Source organism: Talpa europaea, assembly GCF_964194135.1.
Source record: "Talpa europaea genome assembly, chromosome: 14".
Taxonomy (NCBI): Eukaryota; Metazoa; Chordata; class Mammalia; order Eulipotyphla; family Talpidae; genus Talpa; species Talpa europaea.
Window position 1 is genome coordinate 2,912,954 of NC_140082.1, and position 17,149 is coordinate 2,930,102.

The 17,149-nt window shown below is 53.1% G+C and overlaps 1 protein-coding gene across 1 annotated transcript in view; it reads right to left on the reverse strand.

Annotated features, from left to right (window-relative positions):
- DNAH10 (dynein axonemal heavy chain 10) overlaps positions 1–17,149 on the reverse strand; it is a gene marked incomplete at both ends in the record, with an annotated part of 103,274 nt that overhangs the window by 57,171 nt on the left and 28,954 nt on the right. The window contains 14 exons of the mRNA XM_084253168.1: positions 217–405; positions 1,828–1,980; positions 2,598–2,732; positions 4,021–4,204; positions 4,319–4,588; positions 7,278–7,501; positions 7,645–7,878; positions 8,420–8,542; positions 9,305–9,538; positions 10,420–10,573; positions 12,973–13,184; positions 13,563–13,741; positions 15,831–15,933; positions 16,015–16,131. Of these exons, the coding sequence (XP_084109294.1) occupies positions 217–405; positions 1,828–1,980; positions 2,598–2,732; positions 4,021–4,204; positions 4,319–4,588; positions 7,278–7,501; positions 7,645–7,878; positions 8,420–8,542; positions 9,305–9,538; positions 10,420–10,573; positions 12,973–13,184; positions 13,563–13,741; positions 15,831–15,933; positions 16,015–16,131 (2,511 nt within the window). The remainder of the gene's footprint in view (positions 1–216; positions 406–1,827; positions 1,981–2,597; positions 2,733–4,020; positions 4,205–4,318; positions 4,589–7,277; positions 7,502–7,644; positions 7,879–8,419; positions 8,543–9,304; positions 9,539–10,419; positions 10,574–12,972; positions 13,185–13,562; positions 13,742–15,830; positions 15,934–16,014; positions 16,132–17,149) is intronic.

Below are 17,149 nucleotides of genomic sequence, written 5' to 3' on the forward strand. Positions count from 1 at the left end.
TCCTGGCTTGGACAATGGTCCTGTGGGCAGGAGAGAGTCGCCACAGCAGGAGCTGGACAAGGGGTCATGGGGCTCAGGTGCCTGTCACCACTTCCCGCAGTGAGAGCTGCCGTTCTAAAAAGAGGGCGTAGAGCAGAGACAAAGCCCAGAAAGCAGGAGCAGCCGCCTCAGGACAGACGCCCCGGTGCCACCCGCACGCGCATGGAGGGCGCTCACCTTGGCCCAGAGGAAGCCCTCGGAGAAGAGCATGATCTCGCAGATCTGCTGCATGTCGGGCACGATCACCACCACGGGCCGGAACAGGGCCTTCACCGACTCGGGCAGCTCTGTGCGGCCCGCGTAGCCGGGGTTCATGGTGATGAAGATGCCCATTCTCGGGTCCAGGGAGATCTCCTGCCCTTCAAACTGGAAGAGGACAAGGTGTTTGTTGGGGGTGGGGGGGGGCGGTGTTAGGCTGCACCAGCCCTCCCCAGGGGGACGGAGGCGAGGAGGTGGGTGAGCTGAGGTCTGCACCTCCACAGGCAGCCTGCACCTCCTTCCCCTTTCTGGGTACTAATGCAGACTCCTTGTTCTTATATCCTGAGTATTCTGGGGGCAAGCTGGGCCCACCCCCAAACTCTGGCCTGAGTCAAAGGATTCTTAAGAAGTGGCTGATGTTGGGAAAGGGAGCAACTTGGGGCTGATTCCAGGTGCTGTGTGAACCCCAGCGGGTCACCTGACCTCTCTGATCCCCAGTTTCCTTCTCTGCACTATTGTGGCCACAGAGCGAGAGATAGCGTGTGTGGAAGCTCTCAGCCAATGCTTCACACAGAGCGGGCTTCCATTCCCACATGGCTGTCCTGCCCTCCCTGCCCCATCTCCATCATGGTGGGCGTGAGCACCCCTCAGCTCCCTTCCAAAGACCAGTCCTCCAGCTGCCCCCAGACTCCAGCCAAGCACAGAAATCTCAGTCTTTTGAGTCTCTCACCCACAGCTGAGTTTATTTTTTTTTTTAAGATTTATTTATTTATACAAGCACTGGGTACAGTCAGAAGCATGGGAGGGTGAGAGAATTCGCCAGAGCCAGAGCGGGGAACAGAACACACAGACTGACGAAGTGCACTGCTGAGGGGAGCAGCGGGTGGCAGGAGAGGTCTGCGCGCCATGTGGGACCCTCCCCCAGGCGGCCAGGGATCAAACCGGCGCTGCAGAGGCTGCAGGCAGCTTCGCAACCCAGCGCTCAACTGCTGCAGCACCAGGGAGGCCCCACAGCTGAGTTTAATGGTCAGAACTTTTGTCTTTACTAAGATTTTACTATTTTATTTCCTTCAATATTCCGTCAGTCAGACAGAAGACAGGAAAGTTTAATTTCATGAGGCATGGCCTGCTGCAGTGACTTTGATAATAACCTCAAAATCCTGTTTGTTGTAATGCCAGAACTTTGCCAGTTACAAAGGCAAAATTTCTTGTTGTGATATTTTCTGCTGAAGGTATTTTGGTTGAGAGGAATATTAATTTTTAAGTCACTTTTTCTCAAATTTGGAAAATCTGCAATATTTTTTAACTTTAAAGGGGGTCTTTTTCATCACTGATTTGAGAATATCGCCCTACTCACTTAGATCCGCTAGCCCTATGTCTGCAATTAGTTTGAAATGCTTAAAATATTACAGACCTTAATTATCAAAAATACAGATGATTTTGGGAAGCCCAACCATCTCGATTTGAAAAATAAATCCAAGTATTCCTCATCTGCAGGAAGCCTGGTCTGGAGACCACCATCTGATGTTCAGAGGTGACACAGCAAGTGCCCTGGGGCCATGACACCAGTGGCTTCACACCTGCCCGCACCTGGAACGTGGTTAATTGATGGATCAAGGCGTTTCGGATGGTCTGGATCTGAGATGAGATCACGGACAGCACAGAGGCGTCGATCCTATTAAACTCGTCAAAGCAGCCCCAAGCCCCACACTGGGCCAGGCCAGAGAAAATCTTCCCGACAGCCTGGAATGAAAGAAATGTCAGCACACGGGCAATCGTCATCTGTAAAATTGCAAGCAACCATTTATGGGTACATTTTCAAAACTAAAGCAGACAGTGATCGTCAGGTCGGAAGCGAGGCAGTCAGGCAGACACCCCCAACCCCCACTGATGGATCCTTGTGACAAGATTTCTAAGATTTCTCAGGAGTCAGCTCCACTCCCAGGACTTTACAAATTAAATATTGCAATCAAATATTACAGTCAAATATTAAATTAATGACTGGAATATCTAGTGGACTGGGTCCACTTCCCCAAATGGCAAAAATTAGCCACAACTGAACAGCGGCTCCCCCTTTAGCCAAAGCAAGCTCCAGTTTGCCGCAGTCCCCACCACTCCCTGGTGTCTCTGTCAGCTGCTGTGCTCCCTGACATTCTCTTCCTGATGCTGGTGGGCATTTAAGTTTGGGGCTCTCGCTCCATCTGTGGCTAACAAAACAGACCCCTCCAAGTTCTGAGGCTGTGATGTGACAGCTTTTCTTCTGTATTCTTCCAGCTGTTACCCTGTCATTTCAGGGGAGAGCCTTCCCTTTCAGCTCTCTGCCTAGTCAATCAGTGCCAGCAGGGACGCCGCGGCCTTACTTTGTAATCCATGCCTTCGCCGCAGTTGGTGACCACACAGAGCAAGCCCAAGGCTTTGGCGAGATCCTTGGTGGTCTCGGTTTTGCCAGTCCCTGCCGGGCCAGCAGGGGCCCCGCCCAGATACATGGAGAGCGCCTGTTAGAAGCCAAAGGCGAAAAATTCGTTGTCAGGCTCACGTGGGGAAGCAGCGTCCTCTCCCGGACTATGAGGAGAGCAGAACGAACAAGTTTCCGCACAGCTCTGCGGCCATCGCCATTTTTAACATTTCTGTATTTTCCCATGGACCTCCACTGACACCCCCCCGCCCCATTATCCAGGGACCAGTGTACCAGAGACTGAGCAACCTGCTGGAATCTGTCCCTTCCTCGAGGACAGAGCCCCAGTGGTCCCCAGAGTGGAGGCTCATGGACGCATGGACGTCCATGCGGTCAGTGACTGATCTTGCCCTTTGTCTCCAGGTCAAAGGAGCTTGACCTCGACGCCCTTCGAACACCTGCCTGGGAAGAGCAACCTTGTTTGGCTGGACCTCGGCCACACACAGATAACCCCACATTGTCATTTAGGACAGGAGCCTGGTATCAGCTCGATCTGGAGGGGCCGGAATCCAAGGTCAGTCACGTCTACACCACCAGGCCCCAGTTAAGAGCCAGGACACCAGGCTCAGCTAAGCCCCGGGAGCCAATGCCCCATGCACGCAGCGGCACACGGGGGCTGGGGGACAAGAGAGCCGCCACCCAGCAGAGCCAGGACAGAGCAACGGGAGCTTTGAGTCTGGCCGCACCTTTCCTGCCTCTGGTTTAGCTGTGAGCAGCCCTAAGTCGGGATCCAAATGACACCACCGAATCTGTGAGCCCTTTAGCCAATGACCGAACCGGGGGTGGATTCGGGGGTGTCCTGAACTTGCAGTGGCTCAGCCTCAAAAGGTGTCAGTTATGTTTTGTCACACACTGAAACTCCTTCACCTGCTCAGGACCACGCCGTTCCTCACCGCGCCCCCGTGCGGACAAGGCGCCACAAACTGGGGGTGGAAAGCAAATGTGTTCTCTCGAAGGGGCAGACACCTGAAACCGAGTTGTGCTGGCAGAGTTGTGCCCCCCAGGAGGTCCTGGTGCCCACAGCTCCCGGCGTCCTTGGCTGGTGGCTGCACCCCCACCGCTGCCCCATCTCACACCATCTGCCTCTCGGTACCTCCCTCCCACAAGGACGCCGGTCTTTGGATTCAGGCCCTAACACAGAATGATCTCCCCCACCCCCCAACTGGTGAAATGTACAAAGGCTACTTCTAACTGAGGTCACATTCCCAGGCTCCGAGTCAAGTGGACATGAACGGGGGGTCTCGGGTCCACCCACACGGCCACGCCTGCCAGGGCTGCACTGAGAGCGCCGCCAGCCAGGGGGCAGGGCCGCACGCCGGAGCTCCCACCTGGGTGAGGGTCAGGTAGATGCGGTCGGTGAGCGGCGTGATGACCAGCCTCCCGTTCAGGCCCATGTACTCGTAGCCATAGCCAAAGGTGCCCGTGCACTGGCGGACACGCAGCTCATCCGGCTCCCGGTCCCAGTAGAACCGGAGCTGACTCTCCCACTCAAATTCCCGGGCCTCGAGGATGCTGGCAGGTGAGAAAGAGGAGCGAGTGAGGGGGGGGGGCGGGGCAAAGAGAGGCGCCCCGGGAAGCCCAGGCACGCGCCAGGAATCGCCTGGGGGGCGGAGGGGGGCACCTTGCCTGCTCCTGATGAAAGAGTCGACGATGTCCCGGGCGTGCACGTCGATAATGAGCACTGTGTTGTATTTCTTCCTGTCGTTCCTGCTCAAGGACAGTGTGATGCGCGTGACCAGCTGGTCGATCTGCTGGTGCAGCTTCTTGCCGTAGTCCTTCATGGCCTGCTTCTCCCCAGCCTGCACCTTGCGGAAGACGTCCTCCACCTCCCACGTCCACCACACCTGGCTGGAGGCCAGCACCATCATGCCCTGGTACAGGAGCATCCAGTCGACTCTGCAGGGAAAGCTGGCCCATGAGGTCCCACCCACAGCTGGTACCCTGGGGGCCGGGGCGGCACCGCTAGGAACAGACTTCTGTGTCCCCGGGAGTTTATTTCAGTCTCAGGTCTCCCGTCCGAGGCACTCGTCCATTTTGAGCTGATCTTTGTGCGCGGTGTGGAGAATGGGTTTTCATACACATGCCACTACCTAAGCTTCAGTGACGTTTTTTGCGGATTTGTCTCCAAAATGAGAGAGAAGAGGGAATGTAAACGACTGGGGCAACAGCAAACCAAAAAGCTTCTGCACCGTGAGAGGAACTAGCACCAACACAGGAGGACCCTGCTGAGTGGGGAAGTACTTGCGCACCACACATCTGACAAGGGCGGTAGCCAAGGTGTGTGGAGAATGACACAGCTCTACGACAAGAAAACAAAGCACCCAACCAAAGGGGCAGAGGCGCTAAACAGGCACGTCGCCAGCAAAGACACGCAGCCGGCCGCAGGCGCAGGCCGAACATGCTCCTTGTCGCATATCACCAGGGAGATGCAGCTCAAAACCACATGAGGGCCTCCCTGGTGGCGCAAGGGGTTAAGATGCAACCTACGAAGCTATCCGCAGCCTCTGCAGCACCAGTTCGATCCCCAGCCAGGGAGCCACCCACATGGTGCGGCAGACCTCTCCTGACTCTCCGCTGCTCCCCTCAGCAGTGGATTTCCGTTGATGTCTGTTCTGTTCCCCGCTCTGTCTCTGGTGACTCCTCTCACCCCCCGCATCTCTGTTCGGTACCCCAGCTCTTGTATGCATAAAAATAAAATAAATTAAAAAAAAAAACCCACATGAGCTACGACCTCGCGCCCGTGGGAAAGGCCCGTGTCAAATAGACCAGAAACAAGTGCCGACGGGGGTGTGGGGGGAAAGGAACCCTCCACTGTCAGAGGGAGGGCAGACCAGGCCGGCCTGGCCCTCATGGAAAACAGCGTGGAGACTTGTCAAGAGATGTTAAGAATAAATGTGCCCTCTGACCAGCCATCCGTAGGCACCTGCCCCAGGAACACAAAACCAGCGATGGAGAGGAACACCTGCGCGTCTACGTGCACCGTGCTGTGTGCAGCAGCCAAGCCATGCAGACGGCCCAAGCGCCCCAGGACAGTGAGCAGATCAAGAAGAGGTGGTCCAGGCACACAGGTGGACACTGCGAAGCTATTTTTAAAAAGGTGACCTCTTGCCATTTGCAACAACATGGGTGGGACTGGAGGGGAGGAAGCCAAGCAACGCCAGTCAGGAGGAGAAAGACAAACACCAACGATTCCACTCGGATGTGGACGATAAACCAAGCAAAGAGCAAACTCAAACCCAGATGAACCCTAGAAAGCTGACTGTAGAAGTGAGACTGCCAGAGAGGGATGGAGAGGGGCCCAAGGGGCTCGGGTGGAGGATTGGGGGGCTTTGTGGTGGGTGTGGTATGGAAGCAGACATCTGAAGAGGAGTAACCTACTCCCCTAAATCATATACAGTGTCATCAACCAATGTTAGTGATAAAAAAAATTAAAAAAGAAGAAATTACATGGCAAAATTTAAAAATTTACAGAATAAAGACAGATCTAGATGAGCTCACGTAACCAGTGAAGAGAAGCCTCGCGTGGGTGCGGCAGGCTACGCTGACCCTTCAAAATGAATCCATTACATCTACAAAGAGCTGATAAGACTCAACAAAAACAGAAAATAATCCAGTCAAAAAATGGGCAGAAGAGCTAAAAAGAAACTTCTCTGAAGATGGAATGCAAATGGCCAACAGGCATATGAAATAATGATCAGCATCACTTGTCATCAGGGAAATGCAAATCAAAACTACCATGAGATACCATCTCGCACCAGTGAGAATGGCACATATTAAAAAAAACTAGCAACAACAAATGTTGGCGAGGGTGTGGAGAAAAAGGAACTCTCCTGCACTGTTGGTGGGAGTGCAAACTGGTCCAACCACTATGGAGAGCTGTGTGGAGATTTCTTGACCTACTAAACATAGAGCTTCCATAGGATCCAGCAATTCCACTCCTAGGTATTTACCCAAAGGACACAGAAACAACAATTCCAAAGAGCACCTGCACCCCTATGTTTATAGCAGCACTGTTTACAATAGCTAAGCTTTGGAAACAGCCCAAATGCCCAAAAATAGATGACTGGATCAAGAAGATGTGGTACACGTACACCATGGAATATTACTCAGCAATCAAAAAAGATAAACACATGCAGTTTGCAGCAACATGGATGGAGCTGGAAGGGATCATGCTCAGCAAAATAAGTCAGAAAGAAAAATAAAAATACCAGATGGTCTCACTCATAGCAGGAATTTAGAAAACCTAAATAAGAGACCTGGAAAAAGATGAAGCAATACAAAGTAATAATCAAAATCAACAAGCAACTATAAACCAGAGACACACTAGGGGGAGGGGGCGGGGGGGGGGCGGGGAGAGAAAGAACTAGAGTCAAAATAAGGGGAGGGGGGTGCAATTGTATGGGGAATACAACCAAAATGAAAATGCATACATTGTGCAAAGATGAAAAATGATGTAAGAATTATATAAAATAAAATATTAAAAAAAAGAATTCATCCTAATAAAATCCATGTATAAAAAAAAATAAAATGAATGCATTACAACTGCCCATGGGATAAAGCCACGCGGTCGCACTGATGCCTTCACCTGCTCCTGTCTTCACAATATCTGAAGATAGCCTCCTTGGTGATCAGCCTGTTTGTTCTCCGCATCTCACGCAAGACAGCCGTCATCCAGTCCTCCACGCGCCCTTCTGCTCGGATGATCTTGCGGAACTCCATGACCTCTCCTTCCGCCGAAATCATGGCAGACACCAGTTTTTCTCCGCTGTCCCCGTCGTTGAACCGCAGCAGCGCGACGTTGTCAAACATCTGAAACGGCGGAGAAGCCGCGCTGTGAGACTCGCCTGGGGCTCCGGGGCCCGAGAACAGCCTGCACCTCCCAGCGTGACCTCCGAACCGGGATAGAACACGCGGCCACGGGCTCCTGCACGGGGGCTGCGCACGCGGCCCACCTTGATCATGTGCTCCTGGACGCAGAGCGGGTCGCTGTTGCCCAGGATGCTGAGCAGCTCGTCGTCGGAGATGAAGAAGAACCGGGGGAAGGCATTCCTCTTGGAGTCCAGGTAGTCGTTCAAGCTCTTCTGGCACTTCTCGAGGCCCTCGCTGATGTTCTGCAGCTCAACCAGGCGGTTTGGGGCCTCGCAGCACTTCTTGATGACCGGGTCCTTCAGGGTCTCCGCCATGATCTGCTCCGGGCCAAGAGAGCGCCGTCAGGAGGGGAAGAGGAACCCCGCCGTGCTGGGGTCGGATTCTGCTAGGGCCCCAAAGGCCAGCACCGCACCATCCAGCTAACATCAGAGCTCTCCGGGGCATTAAATAAAGGCATTAAGACATTTTCTCAGGGGCCTCCCTGGTGGCCTACGGGTTAGTCTCAGCTGTCTACCCCTGCGGCTTGAGTTTGATCCCCGGGCAAGGAGCTACCCACAAGGTGCAGCAGACCTCTCCTGTCTCCCCACTGCTCCTCTTTGGCCCTTCTGCCTGTTCTGTTCCCCGCTCTGTCTCTGGTGAATCCCTCACCCCCCGCCACCTCTGGCCTGTACCCCAGGTCTTACACACACACACACACACACACACACACACACAAATATTCTCAAATGTTTCATAATATGAAATATGTTCCTCATCATACAAAGAGAAAATTATAAGATAAAATATAGGGGATGGAAAATTATAAGCTAAAAAACTATCATAACAATTGTGAATGGATCCGCAGCACTGGTCACTCACCCGCTTGAACATCCTGTCGATGGCGTCGAACTTCTTTGCCTCCTCAGGGAGCTGTGACCTGATGTCGCCGCCGATGAAAATGCTCTCCAGGTACATCCACTTCCTCTGCACCAGCATCCAGATCTGCACGTGCACAGGCTGGCATCAGCCCAGGGGCGGCACGCAGGGTGTGGATGGCGAAACCCCCTACCCCCCACCGGCCAGCCGGACTCAAATCAGCTCAGGGCCAGGGGCCTCCAGGTAAGCCGGCACAGGCGCGGCCTCCTTCTCCTTTCCCAGTCCCAGGGGAGGCGGGGAAGGCACGACGGGATGTTGTAAACACAGCCACACTCAGACGTCTTTCCACAGCAGCCCAGGACAGGAGGCAGGGAAAGAACAGGCCACGCAGATGTCCAGGCAAAGTCAAGACGGTGTCATGACCTGCATTCCACTCCTGGAGACACCCCCAAAGAACTGAGAACAGGGGTTCAAAAACAAACTGTACACACATGGGCCTCCCTGGTGGCCTAGCCATTAAGTCTCAGCCTATCACTGCTGGGGCCTGAGTTGGCTAGGGAGGTGACCACAGGGCTCAGCAGACCTCTCCTGTCTCCATGCTGCTCCCCTCAGCGGTAGATTTCAGTGGATCTGCCTGTTCTGCTCCCCACTCTGTCTCTGGTCGATCCTCTCACCCCCCCCCCACACCTCTGGCCTGCACCCCAGTTCTTCTATGCAAAAATAAGTAAAATCTTTTCTAAAAAAATACATTACAATCAAAATAAATATAAATCAAGAGAGGAAAAAAAGACATGAAAAGGGTCATTCGTTTCTGAGCACAATAGCCTCATACAAAGACCCTTCCCTGCTATGAACGGTGTCTCCATCATCTTTCATCTGTCCTCTCACCTCAATGACCTCCCCGATGAGAGAAAGGGTCTTCTCCCATTTGTGAACAGTTTGCAGAAAAGGCCCCACGAATCTGCTCCCCGCGATGCTCTGCAGGTTGAACGTGTTGTCGTCGAGGCCCTGGATGATTTCATCAACAGACCCCAAAATGTAGCCTCGCTCCTGGGTGCCTTTGTAGTACTTGACCACAGTGAATTTCATATTTTCCCACGTGTCCAGGATTTCCTTCACAGCCTGTTCAGGAGCAGGAAAAAGAAGGTCTAGGCACATAAATTTACAGCCCAGGACCCCAACCCCGTGCGGCGCCCTGCGCGCGCCCTCTAGCACCCCCAGCGGCATCCTGGCCGAGTTTCTGCATCAGCTGCTGTCCCCGGGAGCCACGTGTTACTTGCAGGGCTCCACCTGGACCCCTTTAGTCTTCAAAGCACCCTCGTGAGCAAGGGATTGTTACCACATTTCACAGAGGTGGAAACTGGGAGCTCGAGGAGCTAAAGCGGCTTTCCAAGCTCACCAGCTACTGAGCGCCAGAGCAAGGGGCCAAACCCCACAAGATCCTGACCCTGTGCAGCTTACGCTGCTAATCCAGAGAGTCAAGTTACACAACAATATGCCTATTTATTATTCCTTTTTAGCAAAACACATTGACATGTATGTGTACATGTGATGATGGGTATGTGCATGTGTATATGTGTGTGTGGTGTTTATGTACACATATGTGTGCCATGATGTGTTATGTGTGTGTTTGTGTCTATGGACAAACACACATTATACATGTGTGTCGTGTGTAGATCTGTGTCCAGTGTGCACACATGTACACACACATACATATGTATTTTTAAGTGTTAAATGCTATACGTGAAATGTTAATTATTTTCAGATCGTGGCATTATAAGTGATTTGTTTATTTTCTCATTTTTCTACCATTAACATTCATATTTCTTGAATAAATAAATCAAAAGTGAAACTATAATTAAGAACAATAAAAAAAGCTAGCTAGGGCAGAAACTTTATTTCTAGAGTGAATAATTCTCTGTTACTCAAGCATGACAGGACCTTTGAAAGCTAAAAATAATTCTCCCTTTTCTCTGGGGTCTTACGTCTAAAAGCAGCCTTACCTTCTCGATGGCAATCTCCTTGATGGCTGACGTCACGATCTCGTTGAGAACGTCCACGTGTTTGTGAAGTTCCATGGCAAACATATTTTCCAAGGTGAAAGTTTCCGTCATTTCAAAAAACACCCCCGTTTTTTCCATAAGCTCTTTCCAATGCCTATAAGCACATCATTAAAACCTTCTTATCTTTATGCTCACTGAACTCAGAGGTGAATTCCACTATCCCTGCTTCAACCACAGCAGAAATCCTGTGCTAAAAACTTCTTGTGACAGAATTCTGAAATATGACGTTGTTGGAATTACATTTCCCAAGTTTTCCAAAATCCCATGCCAAATGTGGATGCCAGAAGTAGGCCCAGGCACCACTGGCAAGTGGTTCCAAGCATCTCAGAAAATATGCAACTTTCAGTTCTTCGGAAACTGCTTCTGCCACCGTCCCTAGCCCAGGGTGTCGACCACAGTGGAGCCAGTCTACCCTTTGAGGCTCTGGTGTAAATTATGAGCACACGCGTGTGCATATGCTCAGTATTCCTCAAGTGCTAACTCTGTGCCAGGCGGTAGGGGGATCCAGCAACTAGACAGCAAGCCTCGGCCCTTGGGGACCCTACCACCTACTTGGGGAGGCAGTGAGGGGACGACAAAACAACCTAAATAACTGCAAATTGTCTTAAGGATGATGCGAGAACTGCGCGTGACAGAGGATGTCAAAGGCAAGCAGGGTCTGCCTGGACTGCGCGGGCCCTGGGAGGCGGCGCAGACCCAACAGCTGCAGCTCCCACCCAGCTCGGCCTCTGCTCAGGTCTGCGTCTGGCCTGCGTCTGCCTGTTTCTATGGTCCTGCTCGTAGGGCACGCCCGTCAGTGAGGCGGCCGGCCGACATGGCCTCAAGACCAGCCGGACGCCAGGCGGCCAGCGTGTTGGTAGCAAGTGTTGGATCACTGACTTTTTGTTGTAAACACACTCACACACACACAGCAAAATGGGCAGGGAGGAGACCCTTCTGTTTCAGCTCGCTCTATTCCTGGGTCTAGCCCAGGAGCTGAAGCAAAGTAGGGGTGTCACACCCCAGGGGTGGGGCTGCTCACAGGGCGCCCAGATGCCACAGGGCTCAACACCAAGTCTCAGGGAGACTGATTTGAGTTTCAGTGCCCTCCGCCCTCCTGGCCCTCCTGGCCAAAGCGTGGGGACAGTCTTGCTCAACGCTGCCCCTCCTCCACTCCAGGGCAGACAACAGCCTCCAGAGAAACTTCTTTTTCATTTTTGTGATTATTTTCTATTTATAGCCAAAGCTTTTGGCTTTCCATAATGGTGGTGGCTTAGGTTTCCTTTTAGAGCACATGCCTTTATGTAAAAAGAAGTGGGTCGCCAGGCCTGGGGGTCATGAGGGAGACTGAGAGGTTCAGACAGGTGTCGAGGACATGAGAGACAGAAGGAAGATTTTCTCACGGATGCAATCAAGGACTGGTAGGAACTGAAATGGCAGTGCCTCTCCTGCTAAGCAGAATGAAGTCATCGGAAGCCACTGAGTGTGACGTGTGGGGGGACGGAGGGGCGCCCCAGGCAGCACGCTCACCAGCTCCCACTAGCTCCTGTTGGGGCTTTGGGGTGGAGCCACAGCCAAAGAAGGTGAGCCTCCCCCACCCCGCTGGTTCCACCCTCAGGGAACCAGCAAGGCCGCTCTGTCCAGGCCAGCTGGCTGGTGGCCACAGGCCCGGGGGCTTCTGGGCCTGCAACCTGTAGCGAGTCCAGACAGAAATACACCTGGGGGGCGAAACGTGCCCCGGGGCGTAGGTGTGTTGTAAGGGGAATGGAAATGTCTCGTGGATCGTGTTTTACAACAATTACATGTTGAAATGATCAGTTTTGGGTTTTTTTTTTTTTAATTTAAATATATTATGGAAATTAATCTCACCATTTTATGTTTTTAGTACTGCTGCTAGGAAATTTTATTTCTGTTTTTATGGGAGGGGGCCTCCCAGCTTGTTCTGATGCCTTTTTAATGTAGAGCAAAAGCACACACACCCCTGACACATACACCAGAAGAAGACACAGCAGCCAGGGAAGGAAGCTGCTTGCAGCGCCCACAGCACAAAGCCCCACCCACCGGCACAGCCACATGGGACTTGCTAGCACGAGTGTGGCCTAAACTGGGGACAAGCTCGAGCACTCTTGCCGGAGGAACAATCAAATCAATCACCGAGAGGAAACAGCGAACATTCGAGAAAATTTAAAACGCCCGCCTGGGAGGCATCTCTCTGCTGCATGGAGCGCAGCAGAACCCCAGCAATTTTTTCTTTCTTCAAATGAAGCTACTCTCCCTGCCCCTTTACACCTCACAGGACTGGTGGGGTTTTGTTTGGTGTTGGTGTTTAATAGAAGAATCTGGCGCTTGATTATTTTATAGAAATGATACGGCCAACACCCTCCAAGAGCTGTTACTGGCCTCTTCCTTGCCCTCCACCACCCGTGGGGCCTTATTTCTCCTCCTCACACCTGAGCACAAGTTTCTTCAGCCGACATCGCCTCCCCGCCAGTCAGTGCAGGGGACAAAGCACACCTGTCTCTCAGCGCCTCGTGTTTCAAGTCCAGGAGCAGGGGGATGGAGTCTTTGAATGCCTTCATCTTCATCTCCAGATGGTAGGCCACCGGGAGGCTTCGCACTTGCCGCGGCAGCTTCCGGAGGTTCTTGAGAAACCCCTCGATCCCCTCCTGGAGAAACTGAACGTTCAGGTTGGCCCAAAGGGTCTGAGACCACTCTTCTTTGGCAGCCTGGGGAAGGACAGGAGAGCGTCCCGTCACCACGCTGGCCAGTCTGAGTGCAGAGCCTGATACTCCATGGGCCAGGCCACCCCACGCTCCGTGACCCCACGGCCCCCCCTCCCCTTGACCCCCATTTCCTCTGCTCCACTACCCTCCCCTAGCCAGCACCCCGCCCGGCACACTCACTGCTGAGGATCACGTGTCCCTGGGGAAACAAAGGTCAGCATCTCCCCCCGCATGACAGGTCAGCCTGAGGCCGCCTCTCCACCCCCACTCCCCCCACCGGAATTCACTCGAGCAGGTCCCTTCGCTCCACACGCTGCCGCAGTTTACATAAACCTGGCTGCAGCCCCCGGCCCCGAGCACCCCGCCCCGGGGGACGCCCACCTTGAGCCCACCGTAGAGCTCGTAGACCAGCTTCAGCCCCTTCATCTCCTTCTGCACCTGGAGCAGCTCGGGGTGCATCGTGATTGGGAGGTCGAAGAGCTTCTCGGCGTTGGCGAGCTCCTGGCGGCTCCTCTCGTGTCTGGCCAGCTCTCTTTCAAACATCACCAAAAGGTCTGTTCCTGACAGATAAATAAGTGATCGATCGATGGGGAGCTAGACAGATACAAATGGACGGATGACGAGGGATGGACAGGTGGGTGGACGGACAGACACAGAGAATCCAGTTTCAGATACATAACATGAAATGAGAAATCATAAACAAGTACATTGCTTGTCATTTGGGCCGCAGACCCCGCCAGGAAGGCCGTCTAGAGTGAGCAGACTTCACCTCATCACCCTTCTAACTGAAGCCAGGGGGCTGGTTCCATCTCGGTGCTCCCCCTTGAGAACTGTGCCCCGTCATCCCTCCGCTGAGTGGGCTCGGCTTGGGCTGCACACCTGAGCCTCACAAGGGTTTTTTAAATCTTCGCGTGCAGACCGCCCTCCAGAACAACGGGCCAGACAGGGCCTGGACCCCGGGCCTTGGGGGTGCTTCCAGGACCCCAGGAGTCCAGGGCACAGGCGGCCGCTCCTTCCCCACTCCTAAAAACACAGCCGGGTGCTGGGCTGCGGCTGCAGCCCCTGCCACTTCCTGCCGGTGACTCCTCTCCACACGCTCCATCTCGTCTGCCAGACCCCGCGTCTGCCGGCCCATGTGTCAGCCCCTCCCCTGGGTGCCTCGGAACCCTTCCGCTTTGAACAGATGACCCACAGCGCAGCCCCTCCAGCTTGTGCCAAAAGCATCGGATCCTCCAAATACCTGCAAGGTGCCGCGTGTGAGATGCATCCGCCACGGCGGCGTTTGCTGAGCGCCTGCTGCGCGGCCGCCAGCACTGAGGAGTTTGCAGAGAGAGGGCCACAGTCCCAGGGAGGGGGAGGGGGGTCTGGCGGTGCCGGTGGTGGCACTTACTGAGGACCTGTGTATGGCCCGAAATGTTCTAAGCCCTGTGCTCCACCCTGGCCACCCCACCTCACTCCCCTCTGGCCCAGTGACCCTGTGGCCGGGCTGGAAGGACTAGGCCTCCCAGCAGGATCGGCTTGAGACCCAAGGCCAGCGGAAGTGGCATCCTATTGTGGGAGAGGACGTGTGACCCCAGCAAGGCCTAACACCTCCGTGCGGTCAGCCTGGGGCCTGGGGTCCAGTTCCCAATGAGACAGAGCCCCATGAGCATGAGGAGCAGGGAGCAGGCTGGTTATTTCTCCAGACCTCGTTTCTCCCCAGAAACAGGAGCAGCTCTCAGCCCACCTGCCTTGGAATGACCCGCTGAGGCCTGGTGGGTCATCCAGACAGAGGCAGTCACCTGTCTGTAGCAGAGGGAATGAATGACGTGCCCACATCTGCCACCCGGGGACATGACTGCACCCTTTGTCCTCGGGCTGGATTTCTCCACCTTTGTGAGGCAGGGCCTGTCCCGCCCGGTTGCAGGAGAGGAAGCTGCGACCTGTAGGCCTGAAGCATCTCGCCCAAGGCCGCACAGCTTGTAGGCAACAGAGGTTGAGACCTGCATCCACGTTGTCAGGGGTCAGGGGGAAGGGGTCTGAGCTGACCCCCATGTGGCTCCACCACCTCCTTCGCCCCTTCTCTTGAGAACCTCACCATAGACTGACAGCCCTCCTCACACGCTGACCTCCACTCCCGCCCCCCACGCCCGGCTCCGTGCCTCGACCACTGTCCATGACGACACCTGCACCCCAAGCCGCCTGTGTGGTGCCGTCCCGTGAATGTGCTAAACCCATTTAGAACAAGGTGTACCTTCCTACCTTTTCACCCTGAGGCCTGTGTTACTTGGAGGACAGAAGACAAAATGAAGTGGTCGAGGGTCTAGTCCAGAGAACAAATGCACCAGAGGAGTTAACGTGTTAATGCAAGAGGCTAGAGGAAGTGGGGTTCATAGAGGGGTGCTGGGGCTGAGCTCCCCCAGAAACTGCATCCCCGGGGGCGGGGAGCCTGGCCCGATATCGCTCTTCTGGGCGCCTCCCCATGGCCGGTCCTGGAGCCCGAGAGGCCCAGCATTCTAGCTTCCCTGTATGCGACCACTGCACCAGACCAGGAGAAAAGCTTGTGAGGGGAAAAATAGGTCTTGAAATCACAGCATCGTCACACTCGCCACTGAATCCTCAAGCAGATGTCCTTGGGTTCTGCCGCAAGAACAACGTGAACGTTCTTACCTCTGTCAAGGTCTTCCCCGACAGCACCAGGCCCTTCGCTGTAAAAGCGCTTCGCAAAATCCTCTATCTGCCGTCTATAGTTGAGTATTTCACCTCGAGTAATCTGAGAAAAGCAGAGTTGCATCAGCTCAGCCCCTGGACATCGGTAACCGTCTTCACTTGGAAAGTAAAACGCAGACGGTACCTCTGTGAAAGTCCTCTTTATGCCCCCAAGAGAGTGCTCCACACTCATCGAATCGCTAAGCAGATTTTGCCACAGGCTCTCAATCATTTTAGCCAGTTCTTTCTCTGCATCAGGTGGCTGTTCAAAGAACAAAGAATAAATGATCAGCAATTTGTAATTAAAATCTCTGGAGGTGAGGTTCTTTGGGCCAATAAAAGAAAAAAGTTGGTTTAATTATAAAGATTATATTAAAGTAATTTTATTAATATTAACTAAAGTAACATCAGGATAAAATCATTTCATTTTATCCTGTTCTATATTTATTTTTTTTATTTATTAATGAAATGTTTTCTCCCTTACCTCGCGTGGTCCCCATTTTTCACCCACCACCTTATCTTACAATAGCCGAGAGACGGAAACAACCCAGATGCCCCCAAACAGACGAATGGATCAAAAGGTTGTGGTATATCTAAACAATGGAATGCTACTCAGAGATCCAAACACTCATGCCATTTGCGGCAACATGGATGCAGCTGGAAGGACAGAACATTTTTTAAAAAATAAACACAATCTAGAAAGATAACCTAGAGAAATAAGCTCTTTATAAACTAAAACCCAGCTTTAAGTCAACCTAAGCCCTGAAAAACTAGCACCATCTCAACACGCTCATGGACCCAGCCTCGATGTCTGTCAGGAACAGATAGGCGCCTTTGATGAACTATAACGTGACGTGGAGTCTCCAGCCCTGTCTGTAACCTGTCATATCAATGCCCAGCACGCAGTCAGATATAACAGGGGTATAAGGACACAAAAATGACAAATAAAGTCAAGAGACACACGTAGAACAAGCAGAGCACCAGAAGTTAGGAGACACAGACGCTAAGTCAGCTGTACTTTAACCGAGTCAGGGAAACAAGACAAAATTGAGAATCTTGGCAGAGAACAGAAAATTGTTTTAAAAGGAGATTCTAGGCCTGCCAGTTACAATGCTTGAAATTAAGAGCTCCAAAGAGAGGTGACGGGGCCAGTATCAGCAGCTCAGATACAACTGAAGAGAAGATTAATGAACTGAATGTCGGGCCGATGTGGCAGAAAGAGGACAAGACAGGACAAGACAGGACAAGACAGGAGGACAAGGCAGGGAGTAAGGGGAGAG